General features: G+C 57.1%; 1 protein-coding gene across 2 annotated transcripts; it reads left to right on the top strand.

Moving 5' to 3' along the window:
- Positions 1–8,314: 8,314 nt before the first annotated feature.
- On the top strand, positions 8,315–18,491 carry PRDM8 (PR/SET domain 8). Of its 2 annotated transcripts, XM_066548878.1 has the most exons (5): positions 8,315–8,378; positions 9,698–9,850; positions 15,638–15,858; positions 16,084–16,315; positions 16,507–18,491. In XM_066548878.1, the coding sequence occupies exons 3-5, from the start codon at positions 15,640–15,642 to the stop codon at positions 17,892–17,894; spliced, it is 1,839 nt and encodes a 612-aa protein (XP_066404975.1). In that variant the 5' UTR covers positions 8,315–8,378; positions 9,698–9,850; positions 15,638–15,639; the 3' UTR covers positions 17,895–18,491. The 2 variants fall into 2 exon arrangements, with proteins under 2 accessions (XP_066404975.1, XP_066404974.1); XM_066548877.1 differs by lacking the exons at positions 8,315–8,378; positions 9,698–9,850 and adding an exon at positions 14,095–14,240.
- The last annotated feature ends 1,504 nt before the right edge of the window (positions 18,492–19,995 follow it).

Genomic DNA, 19,995 nt, shown 5'->3' with positions numbered 1-19,995 from the left:
CTCATCAAGGCAGAATGCTATGATATAATTTAGAAGCTCATTAGAGATCATAATCACAGTGACACATGTTGGTGGGAAGTAAGGAACCATCACAAAGAAAAATAGAGAGCTGTTTGTCATGAGGGTACTAGATCATATGGGGGCAACATTTTCTGGGATATCCAAGGGATTCGATTATCACTTGGAGGTTTCCATCTAGATTTCTTAGTGTATAAATTGCTTGGAAAATAAGACTGAAGCACTCAAATATTGAAAGGCCTTTTCAAGACTTTGCTTGCAAGAGCCATAAATTGAAATTGTGTCTGCTAACCCATGTTGGAGCAGGGCATGCCCTTCTCTTGGGTGAGCTGTGCCTGAGTAAGGCGCAGTGGAAGCAGCTGAATTGTGCAGGTAGCATGAGCATGGGCTTGTGGCATGTCTGCAGAGAAAAAGGCTTTTAAGGGTGACCAAAAGGTGTTATTTGGCCTGTTACTGGGGTGAGCACAAAATCATCACCAGATCTGGAGATGTGCACTCTTCCTTTGTGCCACCCACTTCCTCTGGGTTGCACCATCAGGGTTGAGACAGACTCTGCAGACCCTGTGCACGAGCAGTGACTCGGATGTGGCTGCCAGCACGAGAGGCTCCGTGGGGACTGAGTGGAAATCCTGGCCTGTTGGAAATCCTGGGTGGCAGGGGTTGAGCCCCCAGTCCTAATGCTCCTGTGCGGTTTGGAAGGGCAAAGATGGAAAAGGAGGGCAGCCTTGGGAGGTGGAACTGCAGGGCCTCAGTAGTGGAAGTAGGTTAACAGAATCATCATTGGGCTCCACTGGTATGTGGGCTCACTGGGGTGTGAAGTCACCTGATGGAAGCATTGCCCAATAACAGAAATCCCCTAGCAGAAAATGAGCTTTTGTTGCTGCAGTGCTGTTCTTCTGAGGTGTTCCATCTGCTTTACAAAGAGTGTCTGACTGAGCCCAGCAATGCTTCCGTGAGAACAGCATCTCTAGTGACAGCTTCCAGCTGTCTAGCAGATGAGAGCACCCAGGTGTCGTGGCAAACAGGGAGGGAATTATAACCATCCCATTTCACTGAGAGAGGGATGCTCCTGCAAGACAAAAAGGGACCACTTAGTTGGTCTGCTAGACAGCTGAATGTCCTTAAGTAGGCACTAAAAATGAGGGCGTGGAGCGTGCTGTAAGCTCATACAAGGAAATATAAAAGAATAAGTCAAAATAGTTGGATTAATTTTATCTTTGGAATGTGGGCTAGGCAATTTTAGACAGTTACTCCAAATGATCTTTAAACTTTTGTGTTAAAAAGAGAACCCAGCAGGACCACCTTGGGGCTCAGCCTAGCACAGCCGTCCCGACTCTCAGTGGCCCTGGCAGGGCAGGAGGGGCTGCCATGTGCCACGGGGCACGGAATACAGTCAGAGCCCTGGGCTGGTGCTGTGGCACAGATGATTTCCATAAACTGTGATGACATTAATCTAATGTATGCGTTTTCCTACAAATGTGAATACCAACAAATACAAATCCCATGCAAATCAGGCGCTCACGCAGTATGTGCAAGCGGCTGAACATCTGAGGACTCAAATATTATATCAGAAATTGTTCGCAGACATGCCCGTTCCAAAATTTGCTGTTACACTGCCCTTCTGTGTTCCCATGGGAACTCTCAGGTGAGGGAGAAATGTGCTCCCTGCTCCCCTTCAGCTAAAAGTTTGTGAAGTAAAACCTGGCTTCCCTGCTGGATTCCTCCCCCTTCCCCAAGCCTGCAGCTCCTTCAGATGTCCGGCTGCCAGGAAAGACTCCCCCAGCCTCTGTGGTTTCCTCTTGGGGTGGGGGAAAGGTGGATGTTAAGCATTCCTCAGAAAAGGAAGCGGTACCTTCTGCCAACTGGCAAGGAGCAAGTGCTGGCACCAACTGCAGGAGAGAAATTATTCACTCATTCTGCAGGAGTGCGCGTTGGGAATCCCTCTTCCAGTCCTTGCCTGGCTCTTCCAGCTGTGCCTGCTGCAGCCCAGGTGCTTGAAGGGATCTGGGGGGGGTGTGTCCCCAAGGGGCTGGGAAACTTCCTGGGATGGTGTCTCTCGGGTGAGAAATCTTTGCATCTCTCAACCGAACAAAGAGGGAAGCTGAGAGCTTTGCCAGAGGCTGCAGGAAGGGAAGGAGGCAGTGAATTTACTGCCCCTCAGCCAGCACCATGGGGAATTCAGGCTGCAACAGGAAAAGGAAAAGGTTGGAACAAGGGTGAACTGTGCAAGAACACCAAGTGTAAAACCCCTTAGTCCAGGTTTTGGGGTTGTTTTGGTTTTTTTTTTTTTAGTTGCTGCGGAAAGCTCAAGAGTTTCAAAATGGTGCTGGATCTTGTAAAATGAAGTCTGATGGATTCAGCAGGGTTTGCAGAAACACCCCAGGAAGAACAGGGGGAAGGTAACCCAGCAGCTCATGTACAGATAGTCAGAGGTGATACCATCCAGGTGGAGGGACTGAGGTCCAGAGACATGGGCCTCAATGAAAACAAGTAATAGGGGAGGCAGAAGGATGTGTTGTTGTAAATACCCAGTTGCTCAGGTTATTTTTTCCTCATGAAACTATAGTTGCCTGTGCAATCAGGATGGGATTTAGGAGAGGGAGCAAGCCTGTCCAGGGGGTTATATCCCACATGAAGATAGTTCTCCCTTAAAAGGGGCCAGATTTTGTGGTGGCACAGGGAGATTGCTGATGGGAACTGTGAATGGCCCTGCCAGGAGAGGGGCCTGTCCTGGCAGTGGGTGCTTGCTGGCTCCAGAAAGGAGGTGCCTCTGGAGCACAGGAGTACAGCTTGGAGGGGTGGTTGGCTTTTCCCTGCTCATCCAGAGCTCATGGATATGATGAACAACATACCATGAAACCCCTTCCAGCCTTCCCCTCACTATCCCCTCTGTGCACTCAGCTGCTCAGAGGGTTCCAGGGAACTGCTGACTTCTGTGCTGAGAGAAAATAATCTGGTGTCTCTTAGGCAGCAGCAAATTGTGTGGGCTGAGACCACATTTACTCTTAGCCACAGCCTGCAAGTATTCCATGCATAGCCCCCCTTAATGAAAAGCCCCAACCTCTGCCAGCAGGTTAAGAGTTAGGGCCAGCAACCCCTGGTGTGTTGATAAATCTTCCTCCTGAGCCCATCAAATCCCCAGCCTGCCTGTTCAAGAGGGATTCACAAGAGACAATACCAGACTGACCTTTGTGCTGCCATAAATGTGGGCGCACGTGAGCCAGCTCAATCAGCAGGCTCTTTTTTTTGGCTCCCTTCGCTCGGGGTAGTTTGTCTCACCCAGCAGCTGCAGGATCGCTGCAGCATCCTGGCAGCACGGTGTGAGGTGCTTGCCTTTCTCTGTCCCTTCATTTGTCAGCTCCTTCAGGTGGCTTTTCCCAGGGCCCCCCTTTTGGACCCTGTGGGACTGTTTTTCCCTCTCCCCAGAACTGCCTGTCTTTCAAAATACTTTGTAATTTTGACAATGTTGATTTTTACTGCAGTAAGGGAAAAATGTGGCCTTTTTTGATAGCCAGATTGCATGTTTGTTTGTTCTTTTATTTTTGGCTTCTTAGAGCTTTTTGCCATTTTTCACTTTCTAATTGTCTCTTTTTCTAATCCAGGCACTTATGCTCAAAGCCAACATTTCTTATGGCAATTTTTTATCACCTGCTGGCTAGAACAGAATAGGAAAAAAATGGATTTTGGCTGAAGGACCTACAAAAGTAGGATAACATAAAGGCTTGAAGGATTTGATATTTGAAGGATTTCTTCTGTGATAGAATAGAATAGAAAAAAACTGTTTAGAAGTGAAAGACCTGGCTGCAGGCAGAGGTCTGGCTTAAGCTTTAGAACAGAGTATCTCTGTAACTTGAGGGGAGGAAAGTGGGATCCCAGTTTATGTCACAGGGAGAAAAAACCTACCAAAAAGGAATTGCTTGGGCACCCAGATGGTTTGCAGCTCAGGATAATGCCTTGGGGGCTGGCAGCAGACAGGAGGTAATGAGCAGGTCTGATGTGCAGGGGAAGTCAAGCAGAGGCGGTGGTGGGCACAGGACCCTGTTGAGGGAGGTTGTGCTTGCTGAAATGGGGTGCTGCAGTGCAAGACTGGCAAGGAAAGGAGCAGCACGCCTCAGTCTCTTGGGAAAAAGGCATCTGTGTGTCTTGAATAACACTGTCATGTCTGGAGATGGCTGAATTTTTTCAGGACCCTGTAGGGTGACAGTATTTCACTGAGATTGTGTGCAGGGAGTCCTAGGTTTGTTGTTGTTTTTAACATTAGGTAAGCAATAAACTGGAAAAGCCATGTGTTTCTTGGAGGCACTGGTATCTCTCCCCTCCTCCCAAGGTTTACCTGATCCCCTGGTGTTGCCAGAAGCTCTGGGGATGTCAGGAGCTGTGTGCTTCCAAGGCAGGAGCGAACTGCAGAGTGACCTGTGAATGGGCTTGCTCACTCCCACAATTTCGGCCTCTGTGGACACTGACAAGAGGCAATGGTGGCAACAGGTAATGTTAAAATGTTGGTTGTGAATGGGGAGGCTTAATGCTAAACAGAAACATTTTGGAATCCTTCAGCACAGCAAGATCTCAGGCAGAGATGACAAGCTTTTTCTGCAGATGAGAGGAGCACCAGGATTAGCACTGTCAGAGGTAGGTCATGGAACTGGGTGTTGATTGCTGTGTACCTGCTGATGCTGGCTCTGGAAGGAGGGCTTCTGCCTTGGCTGATGGGGTCTGAAGCCTTTAGTGATGCACAGGTGCTCCATGTGAGCCCTGTGCACTGCCCCGCCACCTCGGTGTTGGTGCTGCCAGCCCTGCTGGGAACAGCTGCTACCATGGACCATCCCCTTTGTCTGAGCCCTGGCTCACCAGGACCGATCCCAGCCCAGGTCAGAGTTTGGCAGCCGCCATCCACCTTGGACCACGTGTCTGGAATCCTCTCTTTCCACCCCAGCTATTGTTTCTGAGGGCCTGTTCACAAAAGCTTTGTCCACCCGCTTGCTTTGCAGTAGCCCCTGAGCAGGGCCAACCCACCCGTGTTCCCTGGGAGGTTATTCCTGGCTGAACAAGCTTTGCTCCATGCAGCTGATCTGCTTAAGTGCACTTCTCTGCCTTGCTTTCATTCCACTAGTAAGGCTGCAGAGATAACGTCTGTCTTTGTTCTGATGTGAGACCCTTGCGTAGGTACACAATCTTCCCCATAGCGTGTGCTTCAAAATAGATAAAACGCCTTTTCTGAATTGCAGCTTAGATGGATTTTGATAGAGAAGATGGGGGAATCGTATACAGAAGGAAAAAATCTTTTAAAATGAGAACGGAAGCAAATATAGTTTAGTAGTATACTCGTTACAGAATGAACAGCATATTGTATGTGCTGTGTTAGAGGTATGTTATGAATAACAAAAGCACTGGAGCATTTACATATTTGTTTTCAGAAATCCTGGCAGTTGGATTTCACCATTCTGCGCCTCTTTGCCAGAATCACTAAACAGTGGTACATATGGCTTCTGAAGTACCATATGCCGTGGAAAACGTTAGCTGATGCCTATACTGATACGACACGCTATAGTCTTTATTTAGATTTTCTTGCAGTTTTGAACAAAGAATATTAGATCATGCAAAACATTGTGCAAGCAGTATGGAGTAGTACATACAGGAAAACATAATGCATTGTGCCCAGAGAAAAGCCAGCTAAGAAAAGGGGAAGAAAGGGTGATGTCGGGAATTAGAATGTGCACGTGCCAAGAAATGCATCAAAGGGTGGGACGGGGCTTTGTGCGGCCAAGGCAGGAGGTTTTGCAGTGCTTGAAGCAGAGTCAAGAGCCAGAGCTCCGTGGATCTGCAGGTTTTGAATCAAGTCCTGTTTCTAAGAGGTGCTCCCTGTTAACAAAAAGTAGCACTCAGGCTTAAATCTAAGTAAGTGCTTGAAATCCTCGGAGAGCAAAGGAAACCACGTGCGTGAGCCCTCCTTGTAGGAGAGGGGATAACTGCTCTCTCTCCCATATCATTATCTGAAAATAATGATGATGAGCACAATGAGATTGGCGAGAAGCGTCTTGAAAACAAAACAAAATATAGTTTCCAACACTGTGACCGCAGAGCCCAAGCTGGCATTAAAAAATTAATCCAGGCTTTTGTTTTGACAAGTTTTTAAAGCAATTTCCCCTCCACTCCGGCCCGCTTCATCTCACACTCACATCAGCCGAACGCTGAGGGGAGCCTAGTGGTGGGGCTGTCAGGAGTAGCCAGAGGAGAACGTAAGCCTGAGGAAAAGGAGAGCAGGGAGGTGTTTCTTGGCACCGTGGCTCCCTGCCGGAGCAGCGCCTCACTCTCCCCTTTCCCTTTTCTCCTGGCTCCTCTGTGTGCAAACCTCTCCGTGAACACTTAATAGGCTTAGCTTTAAGCACCGGAGTAGATCCAGTGGGATTACTTGAGTATTTAAATTAAGGTATAATGTTTGGACAGGAGGGAGAAGCATCGTGTCTCTGTCTCTTGATGTGGCTCCTGCTCTTGCAGCCATGCAGTTCTAGTGTCTGAGGATGGGGGATTATGGGGTTCGCACTGCCTCTGCCAGAAGGTTGTTGGGGTGTATGTGGTGCAGTGAGCGTTAAACCACCAAAAGTAGGAAATTGGGGAAATCTCTTATAATGTGCAGACATTCCTTGGTTGAGGCTGACCAGCTAACCAGAACAGAGAAAAACCCAGCACAGAAACAGAAGGTGGATGAGGCTGAGTCCAGAATGCAGCCGGAGCAGAACGACTTCCTGGGGAGGCGAGAGCAGAAGGAAAGGGCTCACAGCTGAGCTGTGCCACAGATGGCCAGGCAGAGGATTCCGGGCAAGCCACTGCCTGTGGGAAGAGCACGTGTGGTGTCAGAGATGGGCTCCACCATGGAACACTTGTGCTGACCTGGAAGGGCTCTTGGTGTGTGTGGGCATTTAATAGCACAGGTAATGACAGAGAGGCTGGTGCTGGGGGGGGAAGCCTGTGATTCCCTGCCTGGCTGAAAGCAGCATGAAGGGCGCTGCAAGCTGCCAGTGGCCTTTCATGGTGCAAGCAGAAGTATTGGAACATGTAAGAAGCTGAGGCTGTCACAGGAATTATCTGTGAGGCAAAAGCTGTGTGTGTAGGTAGGTAGCATCTCACACACTTGATGAACCACTACCTGAATGGATGTGGACAGAAATAGAAGTCAGAATGGGAAAACAGGGCTGAGGGGAGCTTTCACTGAACATCTATTTGAGGTTGCCTCCCAGGCTCCCTGGAAAGCACATAGTGGCTCAAAACCAAGCTTCATTATGTGGTTGTAAATTTGTTAAATTAATAAGAGGAGAAGATTGACGTCTTTACATCTATCTCTGATTGAGGTGTTTTAATTCCTTTGTAGGAACAAGTACCTTCCCAGAGCTTCTGAGCAGAGGAAAATGGAGCCTCTCTTCCCAGAGACTGATGTTTATAGCAGGGCCAAGCAGATGCTCCTTCCTTCCACCTCTGGTCCCCACATCTCTTGCAGGGCAGGGCGGGGAGTGCCCAGCCTGCCCTGGGTGTGCAGCTGCCCCTTTGGGCTGTGAACCAAGCTGTCAGGGCCAGCACTGAGACCACTCTGTCATGAGCAGGGCGGCTGTCTGGGCTGCAGCAGGTAGACCCCCAGAGGGGCAGCACATCTGAGCCAGGCTGCCCCCGAGCAGGTCGGTGCAGCTCCCTCCCCTGGCCCGGGCGGTTTTCCTGGCTGGCCTGGCACCAGTCTCCCTGCGCTGTTCTGTGTGTCGTCCGTGAGCACAAGCAGGCCATTTGCTGCATTAGCCTCATTATGCTGCCTCTCCAAAAAGCGCCCACCACTGTCTGCCTTGTGGTTTGGAAAGGGGTTAACGCTTTCCCCTCCCAAACCTCAGCTCATCAGCACATATCCCTTGTGCTGCAATTATTGAATGACACTTCACAACTTCATCTCCTCTCCTGCTACATCTGCTTGCTGCTCCCATGTGCAACCTTGCTCACATCCCAAACATCTAAATGCATTGTTTCCTCTGTTTCTCCTGCCAGCATGGAAAGGAGCCATCCCTGAAGCAGGATTGCCTTTGAGCTGGCAGCAGACGAGTGATTGGCATTGGGCAGCGCTGCTGAGACTCTGGCAGGCCGTTTAGCAGAGAACCTTGGCTAATGAATGTCATCCACACCTAGCAGATGTGACACTGCCTGCCATGCCAGATTTTTGACATAATACAGGGCTGCTGGACACGACAGTGCTTGGGAAAAGCCGGGGAGCGACTTGTGCCTTCAACGTGGCGTTTGGTCCTTCTCATGCTCTGCGAGAGAAACGAAATCTGCAGAGGGGAGGGAAGTACAGCCGCGTCTCCTGGCCCTCCACCCTGGTTTTATTGGTGCGTAAATCCTATTTGTGTCGCTTTCACTCCTGTGCCAGGCAATCTTAAAAGGAAAACCCACCACCTTCTCTTTTTGGTCCCCTGTGCTTCCAGCCCCGGCTCCTGCTGGGCCCTCCCTCCGGGTTCCAAGATGGGGAACCGAGCAGGGGGCTCAGTGCCCCCCGGGAGCTGGGATGGCTGCGGGCAGGTGTCTGGCACCTGCATCTCGCCGCCGGCAGCATCCTGGGCTTCGTCTTTCCTCTCCTGCCCTCCATCGGAGGGAAGCAGCATTCGCCGGGCACAGCGTGGGGCCGGGGGGAGAGACCGGCCCCCCGGGCGCCCCGAGGCCCTCCGGGTTTCCGGGACTCCCCCTCACCCCGCCCGACGAGGGAATGGGGACGGGGCCGCCTCCTAATCCCGGCGTAATCCCGGAGAGCGGCAGCAGAGCGGGCGGCCGCTAATCCCGGCCCGCCGCCGCTAATCCCGGCCCGTGGCCGTGGGTCCCTTCCCGCGTCCCCGTGGGCTGGGGGCGAAGTCCCCTCCCCAGAGCGTGCGGTGGGGTCCCGGGTCGAAGCCCCGGCTCTCAGGGGACGTAAATCTGTTAATGACCTAACTCGGTCATTAACCCGCTGCTTGCCCGGCGGGCGGCGGCGCGGGAAGGGGCGGGGGCCGCTCTCGGGTGGGCGCTGCCGGCCCGGTGCTCCCGCAGCCCCCTCAGGCTTCTGCACCCCCTCTCCCGTCCGCCACCCTCGCACCTCCCCGCCTCTTTTTTGGGGTGACATCGTTGCCGGTTTTTTCTGTGCTCCTAGGAGCAGCGCGGCCGGCGGTGCCGTGAAGAGGGGTACCCTCAAACACCCTCCAGGAAAGGCTGGGGCGGCTGCGGGACGTGTCCTGCATCACGGGGAGCTCCGGGGGGGCGCCTCGAGGTTGTTCCCTCCCAGCCGGCTGCAAGCCAAGTTCAGTGCGGCGTGGCCGGGGAGAGCGTAATGGGGGATCGGTCCCGCCAATATCGTACCCCAGTCAGCAATGCTCCGGCTCGTTGGCTGCCAGAGCTCAGCCGCCGATGCACCGTGTAACGCGGGTCGCTTTGCACTCTCTCCGGTTTTTTGGTGGTTGTTTTTTTTTCTTTCTTTCTTTTTTCTTTTTTTCTTTTTTATTTTTCTCGGCCTCTTTATCTTTCAATTGCAAAGCAATTAAAGGTTTGTATGAATCTGCGAGCATCCCTCCCCGCGGGGCCCTCTGATGCCCGCTGTATTGCCCTTTAGATGCCTCTTCCTTTTTTTGTTTTACAATTGTTGTATCAATATAATGCTTCCTTTCTTCCTCTGTCTCTATAGATACAGATATACAAGGCAAACCAAAGGTTTCGGCTGCTATTCAGTGCCTCCTCATTTGTCCCAGAGCCGTAACAGTGGTGCCCTTTCTCTTCTGGCTGCTTTTCCCTGCTTCTGGAGCAGCAGTTATGGGAGAAGCAGATGGCTACTGATTGGGTGAGCTTTGTGGCTTTAATACTGAATACTTTATGGAAAAGGACTTTATCATGCTTGGTTGGTCAGAGGAACAACGGGATGAGATTTATGACTAGAGAAAATAAATCTTTTTAAGTTTCAGGCTCCTTCACACACCCCACGTCAAGTTGCTGCAGCAGAGCTGGAGCTGAAATCCTCTCTATCTTTATTTTTTTCCCTCCCCCCCTCCCCGTCTGTCTGTCCTTTCACTGCTCTCCCCACCCCCTCTGCACCAGGCTTTAGCAAACCTTTCCTAACTTTAGGGACTGTCACTCGCTGCAGAGGCCAAGGCCTCCAGAGCCTCCGGGCAGCACCAGGAGGTGAGAGGCCATCCCTGCAGGAGGATTATCCACCTGCGGGAATATGCTGGGCACTCAGCTCCTGCCCGTGCGTAACTCTGCGGCCACCCAGGGTCCGGTGGAGAGCTGTGAGTGACGTCCTCACGGACCCGACAGCAGAGAACTCCTGTGGCCACCAAAAAGACGTGCAGCCCACCGCTCTGAGCTCAGGTGTCCTGAGGAGATGGAGCCCAGCACTGCCTCACCCCACGCCGGTCCCAGCATGGGACGTGCTGGTGGCACACAGGGACAGAAAGGCCCAAGGGTGTACAGGAGGCAGAGGCAGATTTCAGTCCTGCAGGGATTCCCCTTATTCCATTTCTCTCCCTTTTCTGTCCTTTGTAGCCAATCATGTCTTCCGTCAGGCTGTTAAATGTTTGAAGGAAGGTGAAGCTAGGTGAAAGATTTCCAGGTTTTAAACCTTGATGCTGCTGTCAGGCCAAGAAAGGAGGAGAAGCAGAAAGCCTGAGAAAAATAAATCTGAAATAGCAAGTCAGCAGTGATAGAGGGCTATGTATGAACCGTTTAACCAGCCACCTGTACTATGTTCAGTGGTCTAGGGTTATAGGTAATAAAAAGAATTCCTGTGACCCTTTGGTGAATATGCAAATTAATATTTCTAACCAGACTCTGTGTTTGCTCAGAAGAAAGTAGAAGGGAAGTTCGGGCACAATCAGGGATGAGGAAAGAGCCAAGATGCCTGTGCTGTATCTGAACCATGAGAAAGCAGGTAGGGAAAGTATGTCAGCTTCCTGGGGAGCAGGAGCATTGGCTCCTTGGGGTGAACCACAGCTAAAGGTGGTATCTGGCCCTTTTTAGGGATTTGTGGCATTACAGTGACCTGATCCAGGAGTCCAGCACTGGTGAGGTGGGGCTGAGAGTCAGAGGGAATAGGAAGGGACAGGCACCCTCAGGTGTGTTTGGGAGCTGGGCTGGAAAAAAGAGAGAACACTGGTGGTGTGCCTCAGCCCTGGCAGGGACCTGGAGGTAGGCAAACGTTCATCTGGTTGTGGGTCTGAGGACTCCCAGTGGGCTCCCCATGCAGAATGAGCAGTGGGGGAAGCGCCCCTCCTCTCTGTGTCCCATGTCTGTAGCATGATGGGATGTCTCTGGCACCCCAGCACAGGGCTTCCCCAGGAAAGGCGCCATCCATGAGCCTGGTGACAAGCAGAAAGGATGGTTTCAGTCATTCAGCTGAGACCCTGATTTATTTCCACTAGAGAGGCCTGTCTGTCTCCAGGGAAGGGAACTGTTCTGGCTGCATTTCTCCAGGCACCAGGAAAGCTTGTGGCTCACATTTCATTTTAAGTGGATTTTCCATTCCACCTGGTGTGCACCTCCCGGGGACCACAGCTGGCCCTGCCCCTGGCAGCCACAGGCAGAGAGGGTAGGAGGGCAGTTCAGAGCATCCCTTCGTGCCCCCCTCCTCACAGTGCCCTGGCCCAGCAGGAGTGAGTGTGGCTGGGCTTGTGTGCCTCTGAGAACTCGTGTGTTCTCTCAGTGATTTTATTTTATGAGTGATTTTATTGCAGTCACCTGGGAGCTGACTCTCAGCTGTGTATGTGTCTCCTCACGGGAGTAACTACACACCCGTAGGCCTGGCGCATGACACGACTCAGGCAGTGTTTCCCAAAGGATGCGGTAGTGTTTCTGAGCACAGGTTGAGCAGCCTTTCCTGGTCCCTCTCCTCTCCCCTTCCTGCGTGAAGGTCAGGGAGGAAAGAGAAGACTGACACTCCTGGGAGCAGGTTCTCTGTCCCTTGCAGCCGTCCCCACACAAACTCATGGCGGGCAGAAGAGGGTTATCACTGTGGTTAGTGATAACGGTGTCCAAGCATCCAGGCATCCCCACTCTGCCAGCCCTGCAGCCACCTGAATCTCCACCAGGTCCCCACCCTGGCTTCTGCGGGGATTTGGCCAGCCCAGCCTCTTCTGAGCTCGGGTCCTGGGCTTGTCCGCTGCTCCTGGGGCTTCCCCTCTCCCGGGAGCTGGTCCGTGCCGCGCTGGTGCCGTCGAGAGGGGCTCGGCAGAGCAGGGGCTGTGCTTTTGGAGGGCGGGGAGTGGCGGGGGTTTGCCGGCTGCGGGGGTCCCTGGGAAAGCGGCCGGAACTCCTCAGCCCGGGTTGCCCCTGGCTCTCCGCAAGAGATTTTCTGGAAAAATAAGCGAATAGGAAATACATGGATGTACCGAGATAGATAGGAGACTGCGGCAGCCGGGCGGCGGCGGGCAGCTATCGCACGGCCCCGCTGGGTGACACCGCGCTCGCTGGCAGCGCGGCGGGGACCGGATCGGGCCCGGCGCACCTGCCCCGTGTCCCCCAGAAATCCCGGTGAGGCATTTCCAGGAGGCCGGGAGAGCGCCGCCGGCGCCAGGCTTTGCGGGGTTTGCGGTGGGCGCACCCCCCAGCAGAAACTCCAAAAGAAAGAGCCCGCGTCCGTCCCAAAGCCTGCAGGTCGAAGGACGCTGTTCCCTGGGATCCCCTTTTAGAGTGGCATCAGAGACTGGATAAAAGCTCGGAAATTCCTGCGCGGTCCTTTCCAGTCCCAGGGAATTTCGGTAGCGTGGATCACGCCGAAGCGATTTCGAGATCGTATATGTGCTGTGGTGTCCCTTAAAATTCTCGCGAATAAAATCAGCGCGTAGGTTTTCTTTCCCCCCACTAATGACAGTCATTCGGACAATTTATATCGTACGGCAAGAGCTGCAGCACTGACCAAAAACAAAAAAAAAAACAAAAAAAAAAAAAGGAAAAAGAAACAGGAATAGGGGAAAAAAACCCAACACCACATTTGAAGCAGGAATTGGCATCCAAATTTTTAGACTCCCATATTTTTAATGTTATGAGAATCTCCCTTTTAGGAGACGCTGCGTTTTGTCGAATTAATAAGATAAATGTTGAAAGCATATTATATGCAGCCTTTAATCCTAATGCAAGGAAAATCGTAATTATGTGGAGGATAAGTGAATTTGAAAGCCAAACATCAGCCCACTCTCTGCAAACCCCGCTCCGTTCGCCCCTGGAAAACGCTTTGTCTCTTTCTCTCTTTTTTTTTTTTTTTTTTTTTTTTTTTTTTTTTTTTTTTTTTAGTTTAAGGGGTTTCAAATTCTATTTTTAATTGTTCTTTTTTTTTTTTTTAATCTGTTTTATGTCTGAAATGACGACGATCAGGGAGGGACCGGTAAACACTTTTCCTCGCGATAAACCCCTTATTTCGGCACAGAGCATCCGCGCCTCTCTGTTCCCTGAAGCTGCGCGCGTGTCGGTGAACGCGGGAGCCCCGCGTGTGCAGGGGGAGAGCCCTTGGCCGCCCCCCGCCCCGGAGCGTCTCGGAATGGGCGGGGGGCTCCGGCCGGGGCTGCCCCTGCCCCGCTCCGGCGGGGAGCGCGGGGCTGCCCGGTGCCGCTTCCCCGCACGCCGGGCCTTCGCCGGCCGCCGGCAGCGCAGGAGGGCCGCTCCACTCCGCGGAGCCGGGCACGAGCATCCCCACTCGGCTCCGTCCCGCCGAGGAGGATTTTATCCTGCGTGTCCGATTGCCCATACCTGGCAGGTGCGGGGACAGAGCGGGAAGCCGCCGCCGGGATCCCGGCGCCGGGAGGAGCGGCCGTCGGGCACCCCCGCTCCCCGCCCCGCATCCCCGCCGGGCCGAAGCGGAGCCGCGGCCCCAAACACGCTCCCTGCCCCGGCAGAGGGTCGGAGAGGGAAGGCAGCCCGCGTTTCCCACCCCCTTCCCCGGTGGTGCCCGGTGGCGGCGGGTCCAGGTGAGGGGCGGGCGGGCGGCGAGCGGGCAGCCCCGAAGGGGTTAACGGGAGGGACGTGGGCTGTCACGCGTCATTGGGCAGATTATGTGCAGCAAACAAAAAGTGTGTGTCTGCGTGCCAGCCCCTCACTGCACCGGGTCCGTCTGCACCGCGCGCCTCCCGCTCCGCCGCCCTCACGGCCCGGCCCGGCATGGAGCGGCGCTGAGAGCCCGAGGCAGCCAGCCCGAAGCCGCCTTTGTGCCACTGTCGGGGCGAGGATTATCCCCACCGTCCCTGGTGAGTACCGGCGGAGGGGCCCCGCCGCCCCCCGCCGCCCCGGAGCGGGAACAATGCCGGGGATGGCCGTGCTGCCGGCGGGCCTGCCCGGGCTGCGGGGACCGGCGGGGGAGCCTCCGGGAGCGGCCCCGGCGCCGCCCGGCCCGGACAAAGGGCGGCCGGGGGGAGGCAGCGCCGCGGGGCCGGGGGCGGCCCGGGGAGCAGGGGGGATGCGGCGCCGTGGGGAGCCGTAAGGGGCTCGCCGCCACCGGGAGGAAAGTTCGGCGGGGGCCCCTCGCCGCCGGTGGTTTCGTTTGGCAAAATCGTTCCTTCGGGGAAGGGATGCGCCGGGCAGCGGCGGAACGGGGAGGGCGCCGGGGAGGCGGCCGGAGCGCCTTCCCCCCCGGCCTCCGTTCCCGGGGAGGGGCCGGGACCCTCGTCGCCGCTCTGGGAGGGGGTAAAGTTCCCGGCGGTGCGGGTCGTACCCCGAAATCGCGGGGGGAGCGGCGGCTCGGCGGAGCCGTGCCCGGTGCGAGCGGCGGCAGCCGTCAGCAGGCGCACCGGGAGGAGCACCGGTCTTTTCCCGAGCCAGCCCCAAATGACGGATTTCGATGGCAGATGGGGCGGGGGGAGGCAGCCGTGTGCTAATCTGGTCGGGAAGGGCGAGGGCACCGCAGCCGGCCGCGATGCTCCCTCCCCGGCCTCGGCGGCGCCGCCGGCCCCGCACCCTGCCCGCTGCCCGCGCCCCGCCAGCTGCCCGCCGCCCGCATCCCTCCCCTCGTAACGCGCGGCAGCCGGGGCTCTCACCCTGCTCCATAAATAAGCGTGTCGAGGTAAAAATAATTACCTCTGCTTGCTGCTTTTAATTAAAGTCTCGGAGGGAAAGTGCTGGATTATGATAATGAGCAGCCATACGTTCCCCTTGTCGCGCGGAGCGGGAGGTGAGCTGACACGCAATCGGCGACAATGACAAGCCGCTGGAACCCACCCGCTCCCCCGGCGTAGCCCGCAGCCCGGCCCGGCGCCGGGGATTGCACGAGGGAGACCCGGCGCCTGCTCGGGACAGGACCTGGCCGGTGGGATTCCCGGGTCCCTGCTCAGAACCAGCTCCGCCGCGATATCTAAAAAAAAAATAAATCGGCGCGGCAGAGTCCCCGCACCCCGCCTCTGCTCGCAGCTCCGAGCCTGCTTTAAATTTTTTTTCAAACCGGAGAAACTGCTCGCCTGCTTTTTTTTTTTTTTTTTTTGTCTTTCTGTCTTTCTATCTAATTTTTAAAATTATTTTGGAGGTTTTTTCCTAATGTTTTATTTATTAATTCAAGTCGATTTTATTTTGTTTTCTGGGGCATCCTGGTGTACCGCTGAGCGGGACCCGCTGTGGTAACGGGGCCCCTCTCTGCCCTTCTCTCCGCCCGCAGGGATGGAGGACGCCGGCGTCCAGCGGGGAATATGGGACGGGGATGCCAAGACGGTCCAGCAGTGCTTGACTGACATTTTTACCAGCGTTTACACCACCTGCGACATCCCGGAAAATGCCATTTTCGGCCCCTGCGTCCTGAGCCACACGTCCCTGTATGACAGCATCGCCTTTATCGCCCTCAAGTCCACCGACAAGCGCACCGTCCCCTACATATTCCGGGTAAGAGCCGCTCGTCCCCGGGCCCAGCCGCTCGCCACGTCGGCCGGAGCCCGCACGCGTCCCCGCAGCGGAGCGCAGGTCAGCCCGGGGAGCCCCCGCCGCCGGGAGGCTGTCCCCGAGGGCAGAGCCGCGCCGCAGCCGCCGCTCCTACCGCTGCCTGGCCCCGTGCTGTTGGTCGGCCAGTCTGTCTTTCGGTCCGGTGGATTGATTACCGCGGGTTTTCAGGTGGACACGTCGGCGGCCAACGGCTCGTCGGAGGGGCTGATGTGGCTGCGGCTGGTGCAGTCGGCGCGGGAGCGGGAGGAGCAGAACCTGGAGGCCTACATTAAGAGCGGGCAGCTCTTTTATCGCTCCCTACGCCGCATCGCCAAGGATGAAGAGCTGCTGGTGTGGTACGGCAAGGAGCTCACCGAGCTGCTGCTGCTCGGCCCGGCCCGGGCCCCCGCCCGCACCAACGGTGGGTGCCTCGGGCGGGAGGAAGGAGGGGGATCCCTGCCGCCGGGGGGAGTCGGGCGGCGGCGGGGGGCTTCGGGATCCCCCGCTCCCGATCCCCAAACTCTCGGCGGGCATCCCGTCGGTGGCCTCGGCTGACGGTGCTGTCTCTCTCCCTCTCTCTCTGTGTCTGTCTGTCGTGCCCACCCGACGCAGGCTCGCCGCCCTACGCCTGCCCCGAGTGCAGCCAGCGCTTCCAGTTCGAACTGCCCTTCGCCGCACACCTCCGGTTCCGCTGCCCCAAGAGGCTGCACGGCCCCGACATCGGCCCCGCCGCCGAGGCCGCCGCCGCCAAGGACGGCGCCGGCAAGGAGCAGGAGCCCGGCAAGTTCGGGAAGCCCGGCGGGCCGCCGCACCACCCATTCCCCGGGCCCGACGGCGGCCCCGCCGCCAGCACCAAGCCCTCCACGGACTTCCACAACCTGGCGCGGGAGCTGGAGAACTCCCGCGGCGGGCGCGCCGGCTCCCCGGGGCGGCCGGCGCCCCCCGAGGGCGGCCCTGAGGCGGCGGCCGGGAAGGCGAAGCGGCGCTTCCCCGAGGAGGAGGAGCGCGGGCCCGGCGCGGCGCGGGGCCGCTTCCCGGCGGAGCGGCCGGGGCTGCCGGCGGCGCCCAAGGAGGAGCCGGGCTGTGCCCCGCAGCAGCAGTACCGGGCCGCCGGCTCCTACTGCGGGCTGGAGGAGGGCGGGCGCCTCTTCGCGCCGCCGAGCCCGGAGACCGGCGAGGCCAAGCGCAGCGCCTTCGTGGAGGTGAAGAAGGCGGCCCGCGGCCCCGAGCCCGACGGCGGCCCCGAAGAGGGCCCGGAGCGCGGCTCCCCGGGCGCGGGCGGCGCGGAGCCGGGGCTGTGCCCCCGCGGCGGCGCGGGGGGCCCGCTGGCCGCCCGCCTGGACGGCGGCAGCCCGGCGCGGGGGAGCGCCTTCAGCACGGTGCCGCAGCTCGGGGCCGGCCCCGGCGGTCCCGGCGGCGGCGGCGGCGGCGGCACCGACGAGAGGAAAAGCGCCTTCTCGCAGCCCGCCCGCTCCTTCCCGCACGTCCCGCCGCTGGTGCTGGGTCCCAAGCTGGGCGGGCTGGGCGAGCCCTGCCCCGACGGCGCCGCCGCCCCCGCCCGCCTGTACGCCGCCGAGGCGCTGGCCGCCAAGCTGCCGGGCGGCGGGGAGGCGGCGGGCGGCGGCGGCGGCGGCGGGGGGCTGCCCAAGCAAAGCCCCTTCCTCTACACCACGGCCTTCTGGCCCAAGAGCTCGGCGGCGGCGGCGGTGGCGGCGGCGGCGGCGGGGCCGCTGCAGCTGCAGCTGCCGTCGGCGCTGACGCTGCTGCCGCCGTCGTTCACCTCGCTGTGCTTGCCGGCTCAGAACTGGTGCGCCAAGTGCAACGCGTCCTTCCGCATGACCTCGGACCTGGTCTACCACATGCGCTCCCACCACAAGAAGGAATACGCGCTGGAGCCCCTCGTCAAGCGCCGCCGCGAGGAGAAGCTCAAGTGCCCCATCTGCAACGAGTCCTTCCGCGAGCGCCACCACCTCTCCCGCCACATGACCTCCCACAACTAGCGGGGACACCCCCGTACCGGCCCCGGGAACACGCCCGGGACCCCCGCGCCGGGGACACCCGCGCCGCCCGCCTCTCCCACCCTTCCCCTTCGATGCACGCGTTTCCACAGTCCGGGGAGGGGCGGGGAGGGCGGCGGGTGAGAAGGATGAGGAGGTGTAGAAGAAGAAGCAGAAAAATGAAGGTAAAAGAAAAAAAAAAAAAGAGAGAGAGAGAGAGAAAAGAGAATCACCGGGAAAAAGAAAAAAAATTACTTAAAAAATACATTTTTTAAAATGTCATATATTGCAACATATTGATGCATTTGTCATACGTTTCTACTTAAATTATTAAGCACTTATGGTTTAGATGTAATAATAATTCTATGTCAGGGTAAATTTTTATTTTGGATATGAAGCTAAGGGCGAGGGGAGCGCGGCGGGGCCGGCGGGCGGCAGGCCGGGGTCCTGCATGCACCGGGCGCTACCCCCGTCCGGCCCCGCCGCCCGCGCCCCTTCCCCCCAAGTGTCACTGGTGCCCGTGGAATGGAGTCTCGGTAGTTCCGTGTTTACCTTCCCTTTCCCGTTTGGGTTTGGTTTTTGTTTGGTTTTTTTTTTTTTTTTTCCTCGCCCCTCTGGACAAAAAAAAAAAAAAAAAAAAAGATTTATTAAACTTTATAGTTTATCCGGGTATGTTGGATGCTTTGACAATAAATGACTTTATTTTCTTCAAAGCACCTGGACGTTAATCGATGCGGGGGAGAGGGCGGTGACGAAGGGGTGGCAATGGGGTCCCCGGCCGCATCGGGCCGCAGGGAAGGGCAGGAAAGCCCGACCACGCCGCCTGTTCTCTGTGCTCTCCTTCCCCGCTCCCCTGCCTCCCTCCGTTCGGGCCCTCCGACATGTGTCCGTCCTTCCTCTGTTCGTCTTTGCTTTCGTCCGGCATTTTATTCAGCCTTTATCTCTCTCCTTCATCCTGTCCTTCCCTTCCTTTCCTCTCCCCTTCGTCTTTTGGGTTGTCTTTAATTTCTTTCATTTTACCTTTCGTTTTATTTCTGTCTTTCTGTGTTTTGCTATTTTCCCACCTCCTCTCTCCCAGCAGCCCGTATTGCCCCAGATCCTTGCCACGGCTGTGGGTGGTCGCGGGCTTGCAGAGTGGGCACAGCCACGGAGGTGGCCCGGAGTTTGTCTGGGGTGACAGGACCCAGGGAAGCCCCCAGCCCGCAGTGTCGTGGGGTAGGGAGCGCTTGAAGGGGCCAGGGGTGGGTCCCCTCTGTCCTGGTGCACTACCGTGGTGGTGACATCGCAGCCAGGGGCACCCGGGAGGGCCAAGACAAGGGGGACACTCCCGGGCACGGGTGCACAGCCTGCAGCGGGTGCGTTCAGTGCCAGCCCCGCTTTGGGGGGCACGGGGGGGCACCGGAGCACGCACAGCCCGGGGATATGCAGGAAACCCATTTCCACACACAGGCTGCCATCACCCCGGCACCGATGCTGTTCCAGGTAACTGGTAGGGAAAATACCCCAAAGCCGGAGCTATGCAAGGCTGGAGCCCGCAGTGTCACATCAATGGGGTCCAGGTGCCACCTGCGTCGGCGGCCGTGGGGTTTGGGGTTTGCACGGGGTACGCGTGATGCAGCTTCCCGCTGATGTTGCTCGCTCTCAGCGCGCTGACCGCAGCACCCCGGTACCAACAGCCTCCAAGCCACGCCAGGATCCGGAGCAGCCCCCTGCTCTCATTCCTTGCCTCTGGAATACACATAGCCTCACCTGCCGCCGTTAATTGCGGGGGCGAGACGCTGATTATCCCGTGGATTTTCCTTAAAAAGCGGTGCCACCCCTGCGCGTCCCGCTTTTGAGGGTTCCCCGGGATGCTCCCCCGGGCTCCGGGGGATGCGGGCGGGCTGCGGGAATGCCGGGGGCGGCAGCGGCGGGTGGGCACCGCCACCTAGCGGGGCCGCCGCGGGGCTAGCGGCTGTGCTCCGGGCCCCGGCGGGCTCCTTCCCCCGGGGATGGTGCTCAGGACTCCTCTGCCGCCGCAGCTTCGCCTCTCCGGCAGCCCCGGGCCGGCTTTGGGGCCGGCTCCCTCCCGCAGCCGGGGAGGTTCACAGCGGCGGTGTTAGTT

The sequence above is a fragment of the Molothrus aeneus genome, chromosome 4, assembly GCF_037042795.1.
Source record: "Molothrus aeneus isolate 106 chromosome 4, BPBGC_Maene_1.0, whole genome shotgun sequence".
NCBI lineage: Eukaryota > Metazoa > Chordata > Aves > Passeriformes > Icteridae > Molothrus > Molothrus aeneus.
This window is presented reverse-complemented; position numbering and strand designations above follow the sequence as displayed.